Genomic DNA, 22,806 nt, shown 5'->3' with positions numbered 1-22,806 from the left:
TATAGACTGTGTGTTTGTGCAACTTTTTTTTTTTTTTTTTTTTTTTTTTTTTTAAGTGTTTTTGAGCTGTTTCCCTTTTTAATTCTCTTTTCTTCTGCTAAACTATGATCGGGTACATCTTTACCTACAGTATTTATTCAGTCTGGCTTTGATGTAGTGCTGGATTATTTGATTTGTTACATGATTTATTATTGTTGATCTTAACTTTTAATGTTTTATATTTTATACATTCTTCCTTTCTCTGCTTTGTTTTATTATATATGACTCTTATTTGTCAACTATTTTATTAAATTACTTCGGTTTTAGTCTCATTTTAACTTTTGTCAATCACTTTAGCAAAATTCCTGTGACGCACTACAGTTTAATTTGTAAAAAAGTTTTTTTTAAATAAATATACTGTGTTTAATGTTTCCTATAAATAAACTAAGAAAGTAAAGTAGTCATAACTGTACTCGTGCTTTTTTAAACTATATTATTTTTATTACTTTTAAGTATATATTTTTGTAAATGCTTTAGCTATCTTTGAGCTAAAGTATTAAGTATCTGTAATAAAGAGCTAAATGTCACACACAGACTCCTTTTCCTTCAGATTAGAGAGTTTTGTGCTGTAACTTTACGTTTATAAACTCATTTCCTGGTTAAGATCAGCTCTGCGGGAACTTTGGACACTTCCGTAACCTTAATCGACCCTCTGTGAACTCAAAGGCGGACCCTGAACGCACCGAACGCACGGACCCTGAACGCACCAAACACACGGTTCTTTAAACGCATCTCCTGCAGGGACCGTTAAAGCGGGAAGCACGCGGGCCGTGTCACACAGTGGCACGCGCCCTGCCCTTTATAAGTCACCACTTCCTCTGTGAGGACACAGACACACAGACACGCAGAGGGACGGACGCGAACAGACGGGTGGAAGTAGCTCACCTCACCTGCACAGGTAACCTCTTCCCTTCCAACATGGCGGCGGACGTAGCCGCCGCTTCCCGCGGGTTCCGCAGCGTCTTCTCGCTCCTCACACCCAACGAGTCCTCCTTCCAGACGGTGGACGAGGTCCCGAAGTACGTGCAGCAGGTGGGTCCGCGCACCTGGATTTTATTCTGAAATCCTCCACCGCGTCCTTCACACACTTCCGCCGACCTTTAGTGCTGCGTTCAAAGGTCAACACTTCAATGAAATAACGTTTTTATAATGTGAGTAGATCTAATCAGTGATGATCACTTTATAAACCTCACCAACAACTTGACTTCATCAATGATTTACTTTATTATTCATTAAATAAATAATGAATTTAATTACTTGTATATTTATTTAATGGTTCACCAACTTTATGATTGACTTTATTATAATTTTTCTTAATGAACTAACTTTATGATTTTTTTTTTGCATTATTTACCATTTATTTTATAATTTATACAATCAATTATTATTTGATTTATTTTTTTGATTATTATATATTTGGCTTATTATTTAACCTACATTTTGATTTATTTTTATTTTCCTTATTTATTATTATTTTGAATTACTGGTGCAGTGCCCGTCTGAAGTATGTATTCATATAGTGGGAGGAGCTTAAGTAGAGTTGTTAATTATGACCTAATGAGTATGTGTTTGAAGGTTGTATGTACATAGAGGTGTACATACTGTACTCTGTAGTGTTATTAAGTGTTTATTTGTGGGTGTAAAATAAAATAGTGTGTGTGATTTATCTGGTTTAATTCTGTGAGACATGAATATGATAAATTGAAAAAGTTTGCACTAATGCTGCAGTTTAGGTAGAATCTGATAAAAGACACATACATCTGTACAAATAACACAATTTATTTAGCATTTAACATTTCTTAGTGATTATCATCCAAGGTTAGTAATTAACTCATGAGCTACCAGCCATTTTCACAACCTATAACAGGGTCAGCAACCTGTGGCTCTGGGGCCTAATGTGGCCCTTTGACTCTTATACAATGGCTCCCTATAGCTTTGAAAAACTATTGAAATAAATAGTTATTTTTTACAGAGACTCTTAATGATTAATGACAAATAAAATCATGATATAACAATTTATTAACCTAAAATAAATCACGTTGTACAATGACTCAGCACATTCCTACAACATCTACAGATCATCAACTTTCCTCCACCTGTGACTAACCTTAAGTTTTAAATCCCTGGTAAGAAACTAAACCAACATAAACACTATTTCTGGAAGAAAATACAGATTTTAATTGTGTGGGAACAGATTCATTTAACCACCAATGTACAGGTTAAATATGTATGTTTGATGTGTGGCAAGAAATGAGTAATTAGCATGTGTTGATCACATGATCATGTGTTATTATATTCATGTTACTTTTTGTAGACTTTCATATACATTAACTAAAAAAATCTACTTTATAAACATTGTGTTCATATAAACTGAGATGTGTAAGAATTTGAAGATGAAGATAATGTTTTATTTCTTGATGTTAATTTATTTTATTTTAAACTGTTTTTAAGTTTCCATTTACATGATCAATATAAATCAAATTAAATCAAACATTATTCTATATAATTCTAACTGTATATAATGTAATACACTGTATTGTCTTCATAGAGAAGGTATTTATGGCTCCAGGAGGACTTTAATCCAGGTGAGTTAAATGGTTCCTTGTAGAGTAAAGGTTACAGACCCCTGACCTATATAATCCTCACTGACAGCCATTATAGAGCATTATGACTGATATTTTAAGACCCACAAATAGGGATGGGCGATATAGCCTAAAAAAATTATCCCAATAACTTCTGTTATTTATCACGATAACAATAAACATCATGAGAAATAAAAAAAAAAAACTATAAATAAATAAAACAATTCACAAGTTAAAGTGTAAAAGGTTCATTGGCTCAGGTGGTAGTGGGTCGTTTTCTGATCGAGAGGTTGGGGGTTCGATTCCAGTACCTGACTATGTGTCCTTGGGCAAGACACTGAACCCTAAGTTGCTCCCAGTGGTCGACTAGTGCCTTGCATGTCAGTCCTGTCCCACTGGTGTGTGAATGTGAGAGTGATTGGGTGAATGAGCTGATATGTAAAGAGCTTTGAGACTGTTTCAGTGGTGATAAAGCTCTATATAAATCATGTCCATTTACCATTTACCATTACAAACATAAATAAATATGATTACATCATCATTAGACATTAAAAAGGCTACAATAACTGCTGACTCAGAGCTAATATTGTATGGAATATATTAGTGTATGTGGGTCACTCTATTAGTGTTATTGTATGTATATCATTTATTTCCTCACTTATTAGAAATTATTTTCTTTAAAAAAAGCACAAATAACTTCATTAATGTTTTTACTGCTAATGAATCATTTATCTTATAAGTTACATAAAGTTATGGTTAATAAATCAATATGATTTCCTATAATGAAACCAGATCAATCTGATGATTTAATCATTCAGTATATTTATGTGTAATAATCTCAATAGTTACATTAGTCTAATGGGACCAGCTTTGTCTGTGAACACGTGAAATATCATTAAAAAATAGTGAATAGTGACAATATTATTTATGCTGATATTTATTTCACACAACGTGTGACATGTTTAGTTTTTATTCTTCCATAAAGTGTTCAATATGATCATAAACAAATCTATGGTTCTCTGTGGTTTTATGACAGTAAGACGTGTTCTTTTTATTTGGTCTATTATTCCTTATATGGAGTGGTTAGCATTAGCTGTTAGCCCAGTCTGTGTGTCGATGGGTTAGCTTAGCATAGTTAGCTTTAGTTGAGTTTCCAGTTCATAATCATTGCTACAGGTTCATCCCTTTGTTGATGTTTATCTGGTTTGAACCAAATAGTGGTTCATGATGTATCACAGCATAGTAGCTTCAGGTAGCCATGACGATCACCACCGTCTGTGTGTGGGTGTGTGTGTGTGAGGGCTGAGGGGTGGTGGTGGTGGTGGTGGTGGTGGTGGTGGTGCACACCGTGGAGGCTCTGCTACAGAGAATAATAAGTTGTTGACAATAAACTTGTTCCGTGGAACAAGGCTTTTAGGGACATTCTTGGCTAAACTGAGGGACAAATGGTCCGTGGCCCTCAATAATATCCAACATGGGAATTTGTCGTTTATATCGTGGGTTGACATATTCTTACCGGTGAGAATGTTTTTGATGATATATCGTGAACGACGATATATCGCACGTTCGTACCCACATTTTTTTTTTACTATGATTATGTAAAATCTGATTCTGAACAAATAGATTCTGTTCTTTCATCATTAAATAATGTATGTTTCTAGCTTGTTTCTTTCTTCTGTAATCCGAAGTTGAATATACTGTAGGTTTCACAGAAAATGCCAGTTTTTGACCCAGAAGGTGAGAAACCAGTGCCTGTATTCAGAGTTTTTCATAGTCTGTCAGAGAACTCCTAACTCAGCATAAACATTCCTAACAAGGAATCTGAGCTTAAAATGGATTCAGGAAGTTTCTGAGAGCAACTCTGAACAAGGAGGGGCATAACCTCTGAGTGAGGAGGTGTGGTTTACCCGTTGCTGGGTATGATGCAGTCTGCTGTGATTGGTTGTTAGAGAAAGAGAAAAAGGTGCTCTGTGCTCCTAATAATGAATGGAGAATAAAATCAATGGATCATACTTGGACTGCATTAAGAAATGTGTAATCATGAAATTAATTTATTTCAGCAACATTTAATTCATTTGTACACATCTTAAAATGTTTTAACCTCGTTCACATGTTGATTATTATATTGATTTACTTATTAACTGTCCACGTTGGTAAATTTAGCGCTTTATGTATTTGATATTATTGGTGGAGCAGACACAGCTGTCAGTGATTACTGTGATTACTGGAGCTCCTTTAAAAAGTGAAATGTTATAGTATTAAGTGGGAAACTGGGTTTTGGGATTACAACACAAGGGAAGAGGCGGAGCTGGGAGCTCATTGCCCTGATAATCAATGTGTGGTTCCCTCTCCTGTGTGTGCACAAGATACAAGCTGTTATCAAAGCGAGGGCGGAGACTACAGCACGCAGAAGAGAACGAACACTGCTATTACGTTACGCTGTGTGAGAAAAGTCAGAATCAGAATCATTATATTGCCAATTAGAGTTTAAAACAATACACGGAATGTGACTTGGTGGATGGTGCGAAAAAACAACCAGAAACACTATAATAATAATTATTATAAATATAAGCCGGTAGTGTCTTATTAAATCACTGTCACAGAGAATATCTCTCTGTCCTGTTTGTTTATCTCTCTGTTTCTGTTTAAGACAGTTTTAGGTTGCTTTAAAGTCCTCCTCACTACTCATAACAGTTTTCCAGGGACAACGGTCCTAGTGGAGCAGCTAGCACCTCAATGCTAACATGGAACAGCTAACACCTCAATGCTAACATGTAGCAGCTAGCACCTCACTGCTAACATGGAACAGCTAACACCTCAATGCTAACATGGAACAGCTAACACCTCAATGCTAACATGTAGCAGCTAGCACCTCAATGCTAACATGTAGCAGCTAGCACCTCAATGCTAACATGGAACAGCTAACACCTCAATGCTAACATGGAACAGCTAACACCTCAATGCTAACATGTAGCAGCTAGCTCCTCAATGCTAACATGTAGCAGCTAGCACCTCAATGCTAATATGTAGCAGCTAGCACCTCAATGCTAACATGTAGCACCTAATACCTCAATGCTAACATGTAGCAGCTTACACCTCAATGCTAACACAGAACAGTTAAAACCTCAATGCTAACATGTAGCAGCTAGCACCTCAATGCTAACATGTAGCAGCTACCGTGCGACCGTGGCTCAGGTGGTAGTCGTCTTCTGATCGAGAGGTTGGGGGTTCGATCCCAGTACCTGACTATGTGTCGAAGTGTCCTTGGGCAAGACACTGAACCCTAAGTTGCTTCCAGTGGTCGACTAGTGCCTTGCATGTCAGTCCTGTCCCACTGGTGTGTGAATGTGAGAGTGATTGGGTGAATGAGCTGATATGTAAAGCGCTTTGAGACTGTTTCAGTGGTGATAAAGCTCTATATAAATCATGTCCATTTACCATTTAGCTAGCACCTCAATGCTAACATGTAGCAGCTAGCACCTCAATGCTAACATGTAGCAGCTAGCACCTCAATGCTAACATGTAGCAGCTAGCACATCAATGCTAACATGTAGCAGCTAGCACCTCAATGCTAACATGTAGCAGCTAGCACCTCAATGCTAACATGTACCAGCTAGCAGGGACAATGGTCCTAGTGGAGCAGACAGTGTCTCCAATCCACACTGACACTCAGACAGGGTTCAGAACCAATAATAAATCCATGAGTGACAAATGAACAAAGTCAGTGATAAATGATTGTAGTGACAGTCGACCACTCTGTGGTAGAGGATGTGGGCGGGGCTAGTGGTGCTGCTACAGATAGCATCGTCTGACCCAACTTATCAACTGTTATGTAGAAAAACTATTTCAGAATAAATTCATCATCTTCATCAGTTGTTCTGTTTATTTCATGATATCCACAGATATTATAAATATTTTACACTGTTCAGTTTATGTTTCTCTGGAATGTTCTGGACTAAGTTATGTTTTTATTTTAATACAAAAACACATTTGTTTTAGAAAGTTTACTAAACATCCAGAAAAACATGAGTTTATCGTAGTTAAATATAAGTTAGTGTTTTGTGAACAATGTAATCATAATATTCTATATTCATATTATACATTACGTTAGCACTCAGTGATGGAAATAATAGACATTATTTAGTTGTTTAACATCATTTATTGTTTTCATTGATTCAGTCATAAATTAAAATATATTTAAAATGGAAAACGTTGCTTCTCATGTCTAATATTGTTGGGACATTAATTCAGAATAATTCATGACATAGTCTCTAATTCATTAGACATGTTTTTAATGGAGTTCCACCTCTACTATTAGATCAGATCAGTGGTTCCCAAACTGTTAGTGCCCATGGTACATCAAAGGACAAGTAAACATCTAAATTCACACCTAATGTGTTAAATATACTTTATAACATGTTATCACTCATCTTATACAATATTAGAAACAACCGTACAAGAAATGGTTCCATTTTCCCTCTCACTGTTTCTCTGTTTTAATGTTGTTCTACAGCCTTTGTCACACTCTTAGGATTCCCGTCTGCGTAACCGTGGGAACAACAAAATATTGGGTTTTTTAATTATTTTTTTTTAAATAATTGTTATTTTTAGAGAATAGTTTTTAGGTATAGAGTTTGCCTCTGTGTTATGAAATGAGTGAATATACAAAGTAGTTAATTATAATATAATGTTGTTTGTGTAGTTGTATATTACAATAATAATGTACGTGTCAGTGTGTTTATAACGTCATGGATTCACGCGTGAAAAAAGATGAACTTAAACCAAACTCAGGATTTCACTCGTTCTAACTTTTATTCTTTCCAGTGACAGAAAAAGATAAAAACCTTTAAACATAAAACACAATGTTCATAATTTTTCATCAAACAACAGTACATTTAATTTGGTAAAAGTATATTTTAAACTTTTTTTTATTAAATCAATGCAGTTAATAATGTGTAAAATGAGGCATTAATCAAACAGAAAACTAGGTCTATTTTAATAACCTGAAACCTTTTTTCTTATGTTTATATCAATTATAGATATTACTATTTTATTTAACAATTTCACAACAGAAATACTTTTATATTATACTAATTTCATACATAAATTAAATATTTTCACTCTGAATTTTATGACAGATAAATGTACTATATTTTAAATACTAACTTATTTTAGCCCTTAAATACATAAACAAGGTTTTAAGCACATTTTAAACTATTTTCCTCTTCTTATATAAACAACTTAATTAACTCAACACATGAATTATACAATGATGAGTTCATATTTTAACAGTCCAGTCATTATGAGCTCACCAGTAGCTCTTTGGTTTCAGTCCTTACCCTAGTGAACGTTTCACATGTTCTCAGCTCCGTTGTTCACAGCCAAAGGACGTTTATAGAGTGACTTTCTCATCAGTGTGATTGTGCTCACCTGTTGAGGTGCAACACGTAGAATCATGCCCCGCACACGGCGCAGTTTGAGCGTGAAACGTCATGTGCGTGGAGCGGCACATGCACCCAGCATATTGCGTTCACACCAAATGCGTCTTCTGCGGCACAGGACACATCTGCCGCACAGAACGTTCCGCAGGGTCCGCGGGATCAAATAATATCCCCATTTGCTTCATACGCATGTCTGAATTGAAGCCCCGCCCACAAGCGACTCATCCAACTCGGTGAGTTTCACTACCTGCTGAAGCGAGGAGCTGTGCTCCTTTTTCTCCTCTCATAAACATATAGCAGCTAATGCTATGCTAGCTCAGTGCTACAGAGAGAACTTTTCCCTGCTACTACCACCTCCTCAATGATTCTCCTCCACTCCTAATCCTTCCTGGTCCTGGTTATAAAGGGCGTGTCCTACAGCTCCGTCACACACAGCTTCTACTCCATGGTTGAATGTGTGATGTCATCGTCAACAAAGACTCTGATTGGCTTTCGTCATGCGAAACAGTCGCAGGAGTTCAATATTTTCAACTATTGTAAATGTGCGTAAAATCAGGAACGCGCTTGCACTTCCAACGCCCTTGACGTGCGGATCGGACCGCACCGCCGCACGGGAAAGATTTTGCATCTGGGACGCATCTATCCATTGACTGTATGTAATCTGGATTTACGGACTTTTCGTGGCATCCGGTGTGAACGCAGCATTACGCGCTCGGAGCACTCAGGCAGATCGCCTCAACAGTATGGTTGTCACAAAATCCCACGGCACACCTGGATTTACCTCACGGCACACCGTTTGGGAACCACTGGATTAGATCATTAGATCAGGGGTGTCACAAATTATAGCAATTTTATCATTCATGTTCCCTAGTTTACACTTCTACGTATAAAAGTATGAGTGACAGATATCAGTCTCTGCAGGTTTTTACATTTCCTTGATTTTTGTGACCAATTTGTATTTAATATGGGGAGCAATTTGAGGAAAACTGTAAAAGTGCAGACTTTGTTTTGAATATACATATAGAAACACACATACATGTATATAGAAAGTATAAACAAAAAGTATCTGGCAGAAAACCTCACTCAGGTCAGACAGCAGACGATCAAACTTTAAAAAAAACAACATCCTGGGATCTTTAGATGCACTACATGCATCTGATTCAAACACATTAATATCAGGGTAAAATTACATTTTCATTTCAGTCCCATGAATGAGGAATGGATTCCATATCTTCTTAAACAGGTCCTCCTTCCCTGTCACTATAATGACCTGCTCATTAACACCTCTATCCATGCTCTAAAGGAGGACAAATATATCCATTATTCTACATCCTGTTACCAGTGAGGTGACACCATAGTTTATGACGTTTAGATCAAACACCGGTAAAATACCCAGTATGCAGATGGAGGCTTCTTTGACCAGGTGTTTTGGTTTCTTCACAATCATAGAGCATATGCACTAGGGCCCCCCCCCCTTTCTCACACCTCCAGCACACATCGCTGCTTTTTCATCTGAGCCTGGCCCACCTGGAAAGTGTCCAATCAGCTCTATTCAGAATTTTATAAAACATGAGTTAAGGCTGAACCTCACGTGAAAGACAAAACCAAGATGCAAAAAGAGTTTATCAAGTTTTTAACAATCAGCGTCAGTGTTTGAATCAAACCCTTTATTATCAGGATGAAACAAACCTCCTCACACTTTATTATTCCAGCTAAACAAGGGCTGTCTTCACTAACCACACCCTCTAATGAGAACACACACACACACACACACACATACTGTTTACAGCGTGTGACGTGTCATCAATCTTCTGGTTAATCAGACGTGTAGCGGCGACGCCCCCTCTTTGGATCCTTCACCAACATGTTCTCGCTGATCAAAGAACATGGTCGCGAACCTTTAACATCTGCTCAGCAAATGTCCAACGTGGTGTAAACGTAGAAACAAAGTGTGATTATTATTAAAGCCCAAATAAACACCACCACAGCTCCAATCAATTACAATCACAACTTTATTAACAAACCTCATTTTCTCATTTCAAAGCTGATGATAAAGACACCATGTGACTCATCTGAGCCAATCGGTAGAGATCAGATGGACAGAAAATACTTTAAACTTCTGTTGCTCAGAAAACATTTAAAAATGCAAGTTTTTTCCTAAAAATATGACTTTGAAACATTGGAAGAAGTTAAGTGAACACAGGAATGGTCACATCTGATCACTGGGGGCGGGGCCACAATCATGTGACTGTATCTGATCTGAGGGTCACAAGATGAACATTCATGTTAGCATTAGAGTAACAACCAATCAGATGGAACAAAAATAGTTTGTTTTTGTTTTATGTATTTTTGTTGTCATTTTGGGTTTTTTTTGGAGCCATTTTGCATATTTGTGTTGTCATTTTCTATATTTTTATTGTTTGTATATTTTTAAAATCATTTTGTGTATTTTTACTGTTTTTTTTGTTGTCATTTTGTATATTTTTGGAGTCATTTTGAGCATTTGATCCCTGTGTGCTTTAAGGGGTGTTAAGTAACCCAAGGTTTCCATACTCAGGGTTGATTAACCCACTTCATACCAGCTGTAATGGGATCAGATAGTGAACATAACCTGGTTACTGCTAGTTTCACTATGAGAACCCCTGAGTTTCTACCTGACTCCTCCTACATGAAGACAAAGACAAATAACCATCTTTTTTAAATGAATATTTTAGAGTGTTCATGTTCACATCGTCACATTTTATATGACTTCCATAGTTATGTATAAAATAAAAAATGTGTTCATGTTTACTCTATTTAGTAGTTTAAGTCAATGAAGCGTTGTTTTTAAATCAAAGTGAGAAACAATTCAAGTAAAACATGACTTCACTTTTTGGACAATGGTTTTATATATTTTCAATTTTAGCTGCTTCCAAGTTTGTTTCTCACCTGTTGGATTACACCTAAATACAAATCAGATTTTATTCCTTTTTATTTTCATAATTTATGCTACAGTCTTAAAGTTTATCCTCCACTGTTTTTACACATTTGGCCTAAAACCTTCTAAAAGTCCTTGTTATCAGATCTATGTCTAGCTAAACACATTATTATAACCATATTTGTTTTGTTACCTTTTAAAAACTTTACAGTTTTAGAGCCTGTGTTCCTCCAGCTTGAAATCACATGATTGGGCTCAGGTGGTAGAGGGGTCGTCCTCTGATCTAGAGGTTGGGGGTTCAATCCCGGTTTATATCGGTCTATGTGTTGAAGTGTCCTTGGGCAAGCCCAACCCCAAGTTGCTCCCAGTGGTTGACCAGCGCCTTCCATGGCAGCTCTGTCCCATTGGTGTGTGAATGAGCTGATATGTGAAGCACTTAGTGACTAGTCTGTGAAAGGTTCTATATAAATAAACATTACTTATAAACATTCATTGTTTACTATAGGAGTGAAGCATTCAGCCTGATTTTTAGATCATTTTCTAACTTTTTCAGTCACAATGAGAACTTGTGCTGCTTGTTGATCTAATCCAGTGGTTATCAAACGGTGAGCTGGGCCGGCCCATGGCATAGGCAGTATAGGCTAATGCCATCATAGCAGGTGCAAAGTTATTGTATTTTTTTTATTAATTAAACAATCAAAGCACTGATATTATTAGCAAACTAAACTTGGTAGTATTATTGATAACTAGTAAGTCTAGTTTTAATGAAAATAAAGAAAAACTTTTATTCCCGCCCCCCAAATTGATTGACAGTTTAATTCTGAAGCGTGACGTCAGCTCGGACCAATTGTTTACTGCTTACTGCTGCAAGTAGCCATGACTAAACAACCACACTAATGATCTGGTGCCCAGGGAAGAAACAAATGTAAAGAAGAGGAAGAAAACGTGGAAAAGCCAGAGGTAAGTCAGAGTTTGATAATCCATGACAATTTATTAATCCATTATAGTCAAACAAGCCAGCAGAGCGACCATGCTAATGTTAGCAGCTAGTGCTAAACAGAAACAGATAAAATACTAGCTTAACATAAACATTGATTGCATGGCAACAGCTGTATATTAATTTATTTCATTATAGTTTAGCGTTATTTTAAGAGAACTATGTATTATGTACAGTACATGTAAGGACTGACGTCACAGTTAGTGTTTTATCCAGGGGGCCTTATTCATTTTATATATATATATATATATATATATATATATGTATATAAATGACTTGACATGATCTATCGATAGGTAAACATATTATAGATGCATAATTATTAAGAACATTATTATTTGTAATTTAGTGTCAATCTGCTTCATAAATAATAAATAACTTTCATCTACTTTTATCTGCTTTGTGCTACTTCTTAAATGTGTACAGCTTTTATTCTATTTATAAATATCTATATATTATCAATATCTAATCACATCATACATATCCTATGACTTGGTTTGATTGATAAACTAGATAATGGTTCACATTCTGTATTTCCTTCAGATTCACTGAGAAAATGTGACGTCATCGATGACATCACTGTTAAGAAAACCACTAGAACAAACTATTAAGGATGGACTGAAGGATGAATGGATGGATGAATCGGATGGATGGATGGACTGAAGGATGGATGGAGCTTTTTTTAGCTTGTGATGTTAAAGCTAGTTTATAAATCACCACCAGAAAATGACACAATTTTTACTAAATAGTTTATTTGTTCAATACCTCTGTGAACTGTTTAAAATGATGTTAATTACTGTAATTTCAGTATTATTATGTTACATCTGGAAAAAAATTTTTTCACAAAATGTGAATGTCAATCGTAAAATATTTTAGTAAGTAAGTAGTTTATTTATAAAGCGCTTTTTACAGATAAAATCACAAAGTGCTGTACAGAGTTGTGGTAAAAGTACAAGTGCAACACAATAGAATAATAAAACAAGAGTGCATAAATATCATAAGAACAGCAACATTAAAGGATAAATAAAAATTAAAATCCAGTAACTAAAAGCTTTACTGTAAAGTGTAGTCTTCAGCAGTTTTTTAAAAGTAACCACACAGTTGAGCTCCCTGAGAGACTGGTGCAGGTTATTCCAGAGTCTGGGAGCTACAGCCTGGAACACCAGGTCTCCTCTGGTTTTAAATTTAGTTTTTGGGGTCTTTAGGAGACCCTGACCTGAAGACCGAAGGCATCGCCCTGATGAGTAGGGGTACAACAAGTCTGAGATATATTTATGGGCCTGACCATGTAATGCTCAGAACGTGAGAACTAATATTTTATATTCTATGTGAAACTTCACTGGAAGCCAGTGCAGAGTAGCTAGAATGGTGGTGATGTGGGATGTTCTAGAAGCACCAGTTAAAAGTCTGGCAGCAGCTTCTGAACGATCTGGAGTCTGTTTAGGGTCGACTTATTAAAACAAGTAAAAACAGAATTACAGTAGTCAATACGAGATGATATAAATGTGTGTATGACCAGTTCTAGATCTGATTTTGATAAAAGATGCCTCACTTTAGAGATATTTCTCAGGTGGTAAAAACAGTTTTTAGTCAATTGACGACAATGTCCCTCCAAAGACATGGACTGATCAAAAACAACCCCAAGGTTTCTGATGCTGGTTTTAACAGATGAGCCCAGATCACCAAGAGAGTTTTTAATGAGAGGATGTTTTTATCAGATAATCAGAGTTTATGTTTTATTAGAAATTATCTGGAGATCATTTGATGACAACCAGTTTTTGATACAGGATATACAATCTAAGAACTCAGATCAAAAGTGAAATGCTGAGTCATTAAAGGAACAGTACAACTGGATATCATCAGCATAAAAATGATAAGACACATTTTTAAAACCATGGATCAACCGACCAAGAGGCATCAGATACAATAAAAACAAAACAGGAACCAGAACAGAGCCCTGGGCTACTCCACATGAAAGATTGGACATAACCCTAACCCTAACATCGTTAATAGTAACATTAAAAGTTCTTCCATTAATGTAAGAGGTAAACTTACAGTACCAGAAAACCCATCTCAGATGTAAGTGGATCAACCAGTATACTATGATCTACTGCAGTGTTTCCCAACCAGGGGTACACGTACCCCTAGGGGTACGTGAGCACATTGCAGGGGGTATGTGGAAAAATTAAGAATTTGTTTCCAAGATAAAAAAAAAATAAATATTCTCAATCATTTTATAATTCCGTCAAAAACGGTCCGTGTGCGCTATGACTTGTTTCCCTGGGGAGAGAATAACCTGTGGCACAATCAAAACAGTGGAACCCTTTTAACCTGCAGCAGGTGTAAATATGGATAGATGGATGAAACGTCCTGTTGCTGTGGATACAGGAGGGGGAGAGGAGCCTGCCGACAAACGCAAGAAAGATGCCAAACCTAAACCAAGGCTGTATAGTGAAAACTATGTTTTATTTGGATTCACTTCTACGTCCGCGGACCCGCCGCAGCCTCAGTGCTTCTTTTGCAGTGAAATCCTGGCAAATAACTCCATGAAGCTGCAGCCCATTTACAGCGACACCAGAGTACCAAACACTCGAAAAGTGTCGGTAAAACTGAGGAATTTTACAAACGTAAATCGTCGGAGTTTAAATCAAGACAGAATGTAATGATGAAGGCTACGAGTGTGTCAAACAAAGCACTGGAGGCATCTTACGCCGTATTACGGTGGCTGGGAAGTGTCAGGTGAATGCATTTACAGAAATGAACACGAATGCAAACAGGTCACAACACGAATGCAAACCGGCCACAACGGAAGTGTTTCCGGCCGGACCGGTATTACAGTCGGACAGGTATTATGATATGATAGCCTGATATGAAAAATATAACAGTATCCTTATCAACTTTCACTTACTTTCATACGCGTTTCGATGTCTTCTTCTTGTTCTTCTCTGTTCTGGTGGGTTAAAAACATCTGCCAGAAACGTGTCCGTCTGTAATACCGGTCCGTCGGAAACACTTCCGTTGTGGCTATTTTGCATTCGTGTTGTGACCTTTTTGCATTTGTGTTCATTTCTTTAAATACATTCACCTGACACTTCCCGGCCACCGGGTTTCCGCAACGGAAGTGTTTCCGACGGACCGGTATTACAGACGGACACATTTCTGGCGGATGTTTTTAACCCACCAGAACAGTTAAGAACAAGAAGAAGACATCGAAACGCGTATGAAAGTAAGTGAAAGTTGATTAGGATACTCTTATATTTTTCATATCAGGCTATCATATCATAATACTCGTCCGACTGTAATACCGGTCCGTCGGAAACACTTCCGTTGTGGCCGGTTTGCATTTGTGTTCGTTTCTGTAAACGCATTCACCTGACACTTCCCAGCCACCGTACCGTATCCCTGCTCGTGGCGAAATCCAAAAGCCTCACTCGATTGTTGAAGAGCTCATTCTGCTGCAGCTGCGGCTATGGCTGAAATTATGATCGACAAGAAAGCAGCCGGACACACTCAAGAAAATCCCCTTGTCGAACAACACCGTGTCCCGTCGGATTGATGATATGTCGGTGAATATTATTGAACAAGTAGTGAAAAAAATTAAAAAAGTCGGTCAGTTCGCTTTGCAGCTGGATGAGATGACAGATGTGAGCGGTGATGCTCAGCTCTTCATGGCCTTCGTTCGTTACAAAGATGTGTCGGACATAAATGAGCATATTTTATTTAGCAAAAAGCTCCCAGGAAAGACAACCGGGGAACAAATGTTCCAAATTACAGACATCTTTTTCAAAGAACACGATTTACACAGTGGAACACCTGCGGTCACATCTGTACTGATGGAGCTGCTACGATGACGTGGAGTGTGAAGGGACTTTTCGGACACGTAAAAAAGGTAAATCCCGACATTAAATGGCTGCATTGTATTATTCACCGCGAGGCACTGGCAAGTAAGCGAATGAGCCCTGATTTAAGCCATGTTATGGATGATGCTGTGAAGGTGATTCATTTCATCCAATCCCGGCCACTGAATCACAGATTGTTTGAAACTCTTTGTGATGAGAGCGGTACAGAGCACGGACGTCCGCTGACTGTCCCGTGGGAAAACACCACTCAGACTTTATGAACTGCTCAGTGAAGTTTCTGTGTTTCTGACGCAGCATCAGCATCCTCTAGCTTTGGTGTTTGAGGATGCTGAGTGGGTGGGGCGCCTGGCGTATATTTACCAAACTGAACGAGCTCAACCTATCGCTTCAGGGAAAGGAGTCACACATCCTTAAAATGTATGACAAAATTAAAGGATTCACAAAAAAGCTCAAACTATGGGAGAACAAATGTGATGATGGAGATGTCAGCTGTTTTTCACTACTTGATTCCCATCTTGCCACCACTGATGTTGCCAGGGGTCCAGTAGTCAAACTGGTGCAAGCACATCTGTCCAAACTTTGCATGGATTTCAACCAGTATTTTCAGGACATTGAAGGACTGGATTGGGTGAGGAACCCATTTATTGTGAGTGAGAGCTGCAGCAAACTTCCTGCAAGGCTGCAGGAGCATCTGATGGATTTATCATGTGATCAGGGTCTGAAAATGACCTATGATGAGAAGACATTGACTGAGTTCTGGTGTGATGTGGAGAAGGAGTATCCTGAGCTGGGAAAACATGCATTGATTGAGCTTCTGCCTTTTGGTTCTACTTTTATGTGTGAGGTGACATTCTCAGCTTTGACACACATTAAAACCAAGCAGAGGAACAGACTGGATGTGGAGAACAGCCAGGTAGCAGCTGTTTCCACACTGTCCCCAGAACTATCAAAGCTTGTGAAAGACAAGCAAGCTCAAGTGTCTCATTAATGCCCAGATGAAGAAAAGAAAGTACAGCTGATACAGTAAGTTTAAATTACAGTTGTTCAGTGTTTTGTTTCTGATTTTTCAAGTTCAAATGAGACATGTTCAAAGAAGCTCGTTTTGTGGGAAATCTCATGAAAGTTATATATAACACAGGCAGGTTAATTATTTTTTTGGTATTTATTTATATTTTTTCTAATTTCAACTTTCTAATTTTTCTTTAATAATAATGTATTAGTATTAATAATACAGTATTAATAATAAAAATGTTTATTATAATATTATTTCTTATATTTATCATTTTTATTGCCCTGAAGGCAACGCCATTTTATGTTCAATTTGAGTTGAATAAGATAATGCCTGAATATTATTTGTTCAATTTAAGAATAGGAAATAAAATGACGCTTTGAATATTCAGTTGTGTTGTGTTCTACTTTTGATAATCATGCACACACATGAGTGAGGGGGTACTCATGGGATGACAAAACAGCTCAAGGGGTACACAAGACAAAAAAGGTTGGGAACCACTGATCTACTGTATCAAAGGCAGCATCAGATCAAGTAAAAGTAAAACTGTGTAACGACCAGAGTCAGTGGCATCATCACGTCACTAGAAACTTTCAGAAGAGCAGTTTCAGTGGATTGATCTAAAACCATGCTGTTCCATGTATGAGGTTAGCTGCTTAGCAACCATTTTCTCCATGATTTTAGACATGAAGGGAAGCTTAGATATGGGTCAGTAGTTTATAGGCTCCCATGGATGAAGATTGGGTTGTTTAAGAATGGGGTTTATTATCGCATGTTTAAAGAAGCTGGGGACTGAGCCAGATACAAGTGAGAGGTTTATCAATGTTACCACCAAAGGACCAACAACATCAAAAACATTTAAAAGCAGAGAAGTAGGAACAATGTCTACAGAGCTCGATGAGGGTTTCATCTTTCCTACTAAAACTTGAACATCCTGTAGGCTGACAGGAGTGAAGGAGGACCATGAGCTCACAGGGGCTGATGCAGTGCACAAGCTAACCAAGGGAGGAGTGATGCTAGCCCTGATGTCTTGTACTTTATTTACAAAGAAATTTAAAAAATTGTTACAGTCCTCCTGTGTGTGTACAGGCACATGGGACGGTGAGGGTGCAACAAGATTTTCAATAGTATTGAACAAAACCTTGGGGTTTCTCTTATTTTGCAAAACAAGATTAGTGAAATAAGCAGAGCAGGCATGCTTTATTAATTCATTTAGCTCCATTATCTTTTCTTTAAAATGGAGTCTGTGCACCTCTAGTTTAGTGGTTTTCCACAACCGTTCCACATTTCGGCAGCTTCTCCTAAAGCTAAAAATAGCTTCATTGATCCACGGACAAGGTTTCTTATTAGAGCCTGGAGTATTTTTAGCTGGTGCTACTGTGTCCAAAACAGACAGACAATGGCTATTAAAGTTTGTATAAAAAAACCACATATAAAGGGGCACCAAAGAGGCTAGGGCCTGCACTGGTCGTGAGGCAAGTCCATGTGTGTCGTGGGATTTTAGACAACCATACTGTTGCTGTGATCTCCCTGAGTGCTCTGAGCGTGTAATACTGGGTGCATGTGCCGCTCCAAGCACATGACGTTTCGCGCTCATACTGCGCCGTGTGCGGAGCATGATTCTCTGTGTTGCACCTCAACAGGTGAGCACAATCACACTGATGAGAAAGTCACTCTATAAACGTCCTTTGGCTGTGAACAACGGAGCTGAGAACATGTGAAACGTTCACTAGGGTAAGGACTGAAACCAAAGAGCTACTGGTGAGCTCATAATGACTGGACTGTTAAAATATGAACTCATCATTGTATAATTCATGTGTTGAGTTAATTAAGTTGTTTATATAAGAAGAGGAAAAACACACTGACACGTACATTATTATTGTAATATACAACTACACAAACATCATTATATTATAATTAACTACTTTGTATATGCACTCATTTCATAACATAGAGGCAAACTCTATACCTAAAAACTATTCTTTAAAAAAACAATTATTTAAAAAAAAAAAAGCATAAGCTGCACACTGTTTAAGGGGGAGTTAAGGTCCCTTAGGAGAGCTATTCTTCTCTGCTTCATTGTCTACTACCAAAGCTCAGAGTTGGAACTGTCGCCCCCTGTGGTCACAGCAGTTTTTTTGTAAACTAAAGAGTTTCACGTCAACATATTTAACTTTTGCTATTTTTTTTTAGAGGAAATGAATAGAAATGTGTGAACTCTGAACATTTGAAGCTGAAAAGCAGAAGCTGGACCTGAGAACAAAGCTTCTTTGTTACTGTTCAGATGTTCAGGTCTGAAACAGTAACATAAGGTGACCCCAGATAACAACATCACCATTGGATCCACTACACCCAGTGCTTCCAAAGACAGATGAGGACTTATTTTTCTCACAGGACCAGTGAATAAACTCTCCCTGCTGAATAAAATCAGCCGAGTGTGAAAATGTGCAGATGTAAAACTATCTGTGACTGGGGGAAAAAGAAGGGAAAGCGTTTGGCTGGCGTCCAGCGCGGCGCTCTCCGTCTCAGTGGGTTTGAAATGCTGCTGCGAACTCATTTGTTAGCTGCAGCTCGGCCGTCTGCTGCCAGATGTTGGAGGTTAGCGTGTGAGCGCAGACACACACACACCTGCATGCATACATCCCCCCCCCCCCGCAGATGTGGGCTCGCCCCTTGACGTTCCCGCTCATTTGCTCACTGATCCGTCCACACACTGCTGACCTCTGGGCTCACGCCATCCCATAATAACTACCTCCATGTTGGACTGACCCAGTTTAACTGGGGGGGGGGGGGGGGGATAAGAGTAATTTTATCATTAATATGCCCTGGTTTGCAACTCAAACAATAATAGTATAATTTGTATTTAAGATATTGTCAATATCCAACAATAAGTGACTGATTTCGGTTTCTGCCGGATCTTAAATTTATTTGATTTTATCACCACTTTTTACTTTATTTTGGGAATTTTGGGGAATAATTTGAGAAAAACACTTCTTCTTTTCTTCCTGTTTCCTTTTTGTTTCCTTTCCATTTAGTTTCTGTTTCCTTTCCGTTTCCTTCCTGTATTTTTCCTGTTTCGTTTCCCTTTTCTTTGGCTCATCATTAACTTTAAAGTAAAATAATAAACTGATGAATAAATAAATTGCTGCTGAGGCTCTTCTCTGACAGTGTTCTTCCTCCTTCGTTACTGCACCGTCAGAGAATGAAGTGGAACCAAAGATTACAGCCGTGTGTGTGTGTGTGTGTGTGTGTGTGTGTGTGTGTGTGTGTGTGTGTGTGTGTGTGTGGGTGGTGTGGGGTGTGTGTGTGTGTGTGTGTGTGTGTGTGTGTGTGTGTGTGTGTGTGTGTGTGTGTGTGTGTGTGTGTGTGTGTGTGTGTGTGTGTGTGTGTGTGTGTGTCAGGCCACTCCCTACTTCGTGGGCCTGATGCTGCTGGAACTGTTGGTGGGCGTTCTGAGGACGGGGGGCTCCGTGGTCACCCTCAGTGATGGAGTCACTTCTATTTCAGCTGGAATGATCTCCAGACTCCCACTGTGAGTACACACACACACACACACACACAAATTATTCACAATTACTGAGCCTTTAATAAATAACCTAATTAAACGTAACCTTCCCTTTGTGTTAGCTTTCTGTTAGCATCTCTAATGCTAACAGGTCAGTTTGACCCATGTTTTAAATCAACTGTAAAATACACTAATAAATATTATCTATCATCTAAGTCAGGGGTCTCAAACTGAAATTACATGGGGGCCACAGTAGGCAGAGTCTGGGCTGGGCTGCATCAGGTATTCCACAAAAAACTTGAGTAAAAAAAATGAAATCTTCATAAACGTCATTACTAACAGTTATTTAAAGGTAGGGTAGGCAATTTTTGAAAGCTAGCATGATTTTGAATGTAGCCTACCCGACGGCTCCGCCTTTACCCCCCTCCCCTCGGTGCTCCGTCTCACTCACATGCATGCTCACAGCTGCTGCAGAAGAGGAGCTCAGCTCATCACTTGTATTGTGTAGAAACATTGTTGTCTCATTCAGCAGTAAGTAAACAATAAACTTCAGTTGATGGATTTACTTTGTTCATTTTTCAGAAAGCATACAATCTTAATTTCTGTCAGGACATAAAGACAATTTTAACCCAAAACTTAAAAAGTGGAGAAAATTACCTACCCTAGCTTTAATTTCATGTATTCCACAAACAACTTTGGTAAAAAAATTAAATCTTCATAAATGTCATTACTAACAATTCTTTAATTTCAATGGTTTCTTCTGAACATGAACTGCCCTGAACATGAATGCAACATTGACAAACAGGAACATGGTTTTCTGGCAGCTCTTCCACTCACATAGCTGAGCTACATTTGATTTGAGGGAAGAAATAGTCTGTGCTCATCACCGACCTTTCTCTTCACTGCAGGCTTTGAACATGACATGACGTCGGCTAAATGTCACTCTCATAATAAAGTTTTTTCTTTTTTTTTTCAAGCAATAAAGTTAAAGTCACGTGTAGTCAGCCAGACGCACGGAGAACGTCATTTACGCTTTTTCTTCTGGCAGCAATCGTCCTTCTTTTTGTGCTCAATGTTCATGTATTTTGTGATGACATGAACATCATGACATTTGTAGATGGTAGAAAGTGCAGAGATAGAGAGCGTAAAAAAGGCGATCACCAGTGGGGCGTTTACTATCCGTCGGGACATTAGCCTATTAGAGCCGATTTAAACCATGAGACGTTATTTACTGGCTTTTATTTTCTATAATAACCTCATGGAATCAGCTGTACGTTCCAGCCAACACAGATGTTTTGTTGACTATAACTGAGGTGGGTAGGTCCCCTATGAGCCCCCAGCCTCAAAAGCGGGACGGCGGGTGCGAGCTGGCTGGGTGGGTGGCTCCATCGGAGTTGTTCTTCCCTTGGTGACATCATCAACACACAATGCTGTAAAGTGCCTTTCATATAGTAACAGACTGGGTCGTATTTAACTGAGTTATGATCCACGTGTAGTTTATTCAATGTTTCACAGCTGTTGTGTTTCTCATGGCATTTGAAGCATCGTTACGTGCAGCTTTCTCTGCCAATGTGTGTCTTTGTTTACATGTGTTCTGCGTGTTGATTGGCTGGGAGGCTGGGGAAGGGCGGGCGTAAGCGGAGAATGAGGGGTACATGATGTTTTAACGACTTCCATTAAAGGCTGATAAACCTTTGATAACGGCTGGAGTCACGTCATTACAATACAGTATAAAACACACTAACATTACATTTTCATATTGTCCTCTGGGCTGTGAGAATGAGACCTCTGATCTAATTAGTTTCTCATCTATTGATTACTTTGATAGGCTTCCTAATCAATGGATATATTGGTATTAATATTTATGCTGTGGGCGTCTGTCACTTCACCCATAGATTTATATATTTGAAAACTATAAAATGATCCTTTATAGAAGTGACAGGTCGTGGGAAAAGTGACACATATTTTAATAATTATTAACTATGTATGTATGAGACATAAAACTGTTACATGGTTCACCAGGTTTGTGTTTAATTACATTGTAATTGACAGTTTTTAAATCATTTTCATGACCATTAGAAAGTAAATTATATGAACTTAAAAACAATTAAATCACAGATTGTTTAAAATTATAATTATGTCACGACTGTAATAAATTATTAATAATGTGATTGGTCTCTACTAATAAACTAAAGCTGATCTTTTTCTTTGTTGGTATTTAATGAAATAGATGATTGTGATCATTAAAGACAGCAAACGATGTGATAACAATCTAAAACAATAACATTTTAGTCAAAAATCTAAAAGTTGTTTCCTGATGTAAAGACGTGTAAGAAAAGCACGATGATGATGATGATGATGATGATAATCTACAATGAAAGGTATTGATGAAGGCTGCAAAATGATTGATGTTACTGAGCCAATCAGACGTCAGATATGTGTGTGTTTCCATTTCA

At 38.0% G+C, this 22,806-nt stretch overlaps 1 protein-coding gene across 2 annotated transcripts in view; it reads left to right on the top strand.

The window, feature by feature from the left end:
• The first annotated feature begins 720 nt into the window (after positions 1-720).
• agmo (alkylglycerol monooxygenase) overlaps positions 721-22,806 on the top strand; it is a 72,147-nt gene continuing 50,061 nt past the window's right edge. Inside the window, exons 1-2 of one of the 2 annotated variants that reach the window (XM_028442183.1) lie at positions 721-1,071; positions 20,247-20,377. In XM_028442183.1, the coding sequence (XP_028297984.1) occupies positions 958-1,071; positions 20,247-20,377 (245 nt within the window). In that variant the 5' untranslated portion in view covers positions 721-957. The remainder of the gene's footprint in view (positions 1,072-20,246; positions 20,378-22,806) is intronic. The other variant, XM_028442182.1, reaches the window with a different exon arrangement.

The sequence above is a fragment of the Gouania willdenowi genome, unplaced genomic scaffold (assembly GCF_900634775.1).
Source record: "Gouania willdenowi unplaced genomic scaffold, fGouWil2.1 scaffold_3_arrow_ctg1, whole genome shotgun sequence".
Taxonomy (NCBI): Eukaryota; Metazoa; Chordata; class Actinopteri; order Blenniiformes; family Gobiesocidae; genus Gouania; species Gouania willdenowi.
Note: the sequence above shows the minus strand (reverse complement) of the source record. Positions and strands in the feature narration are given on the sequence as shown.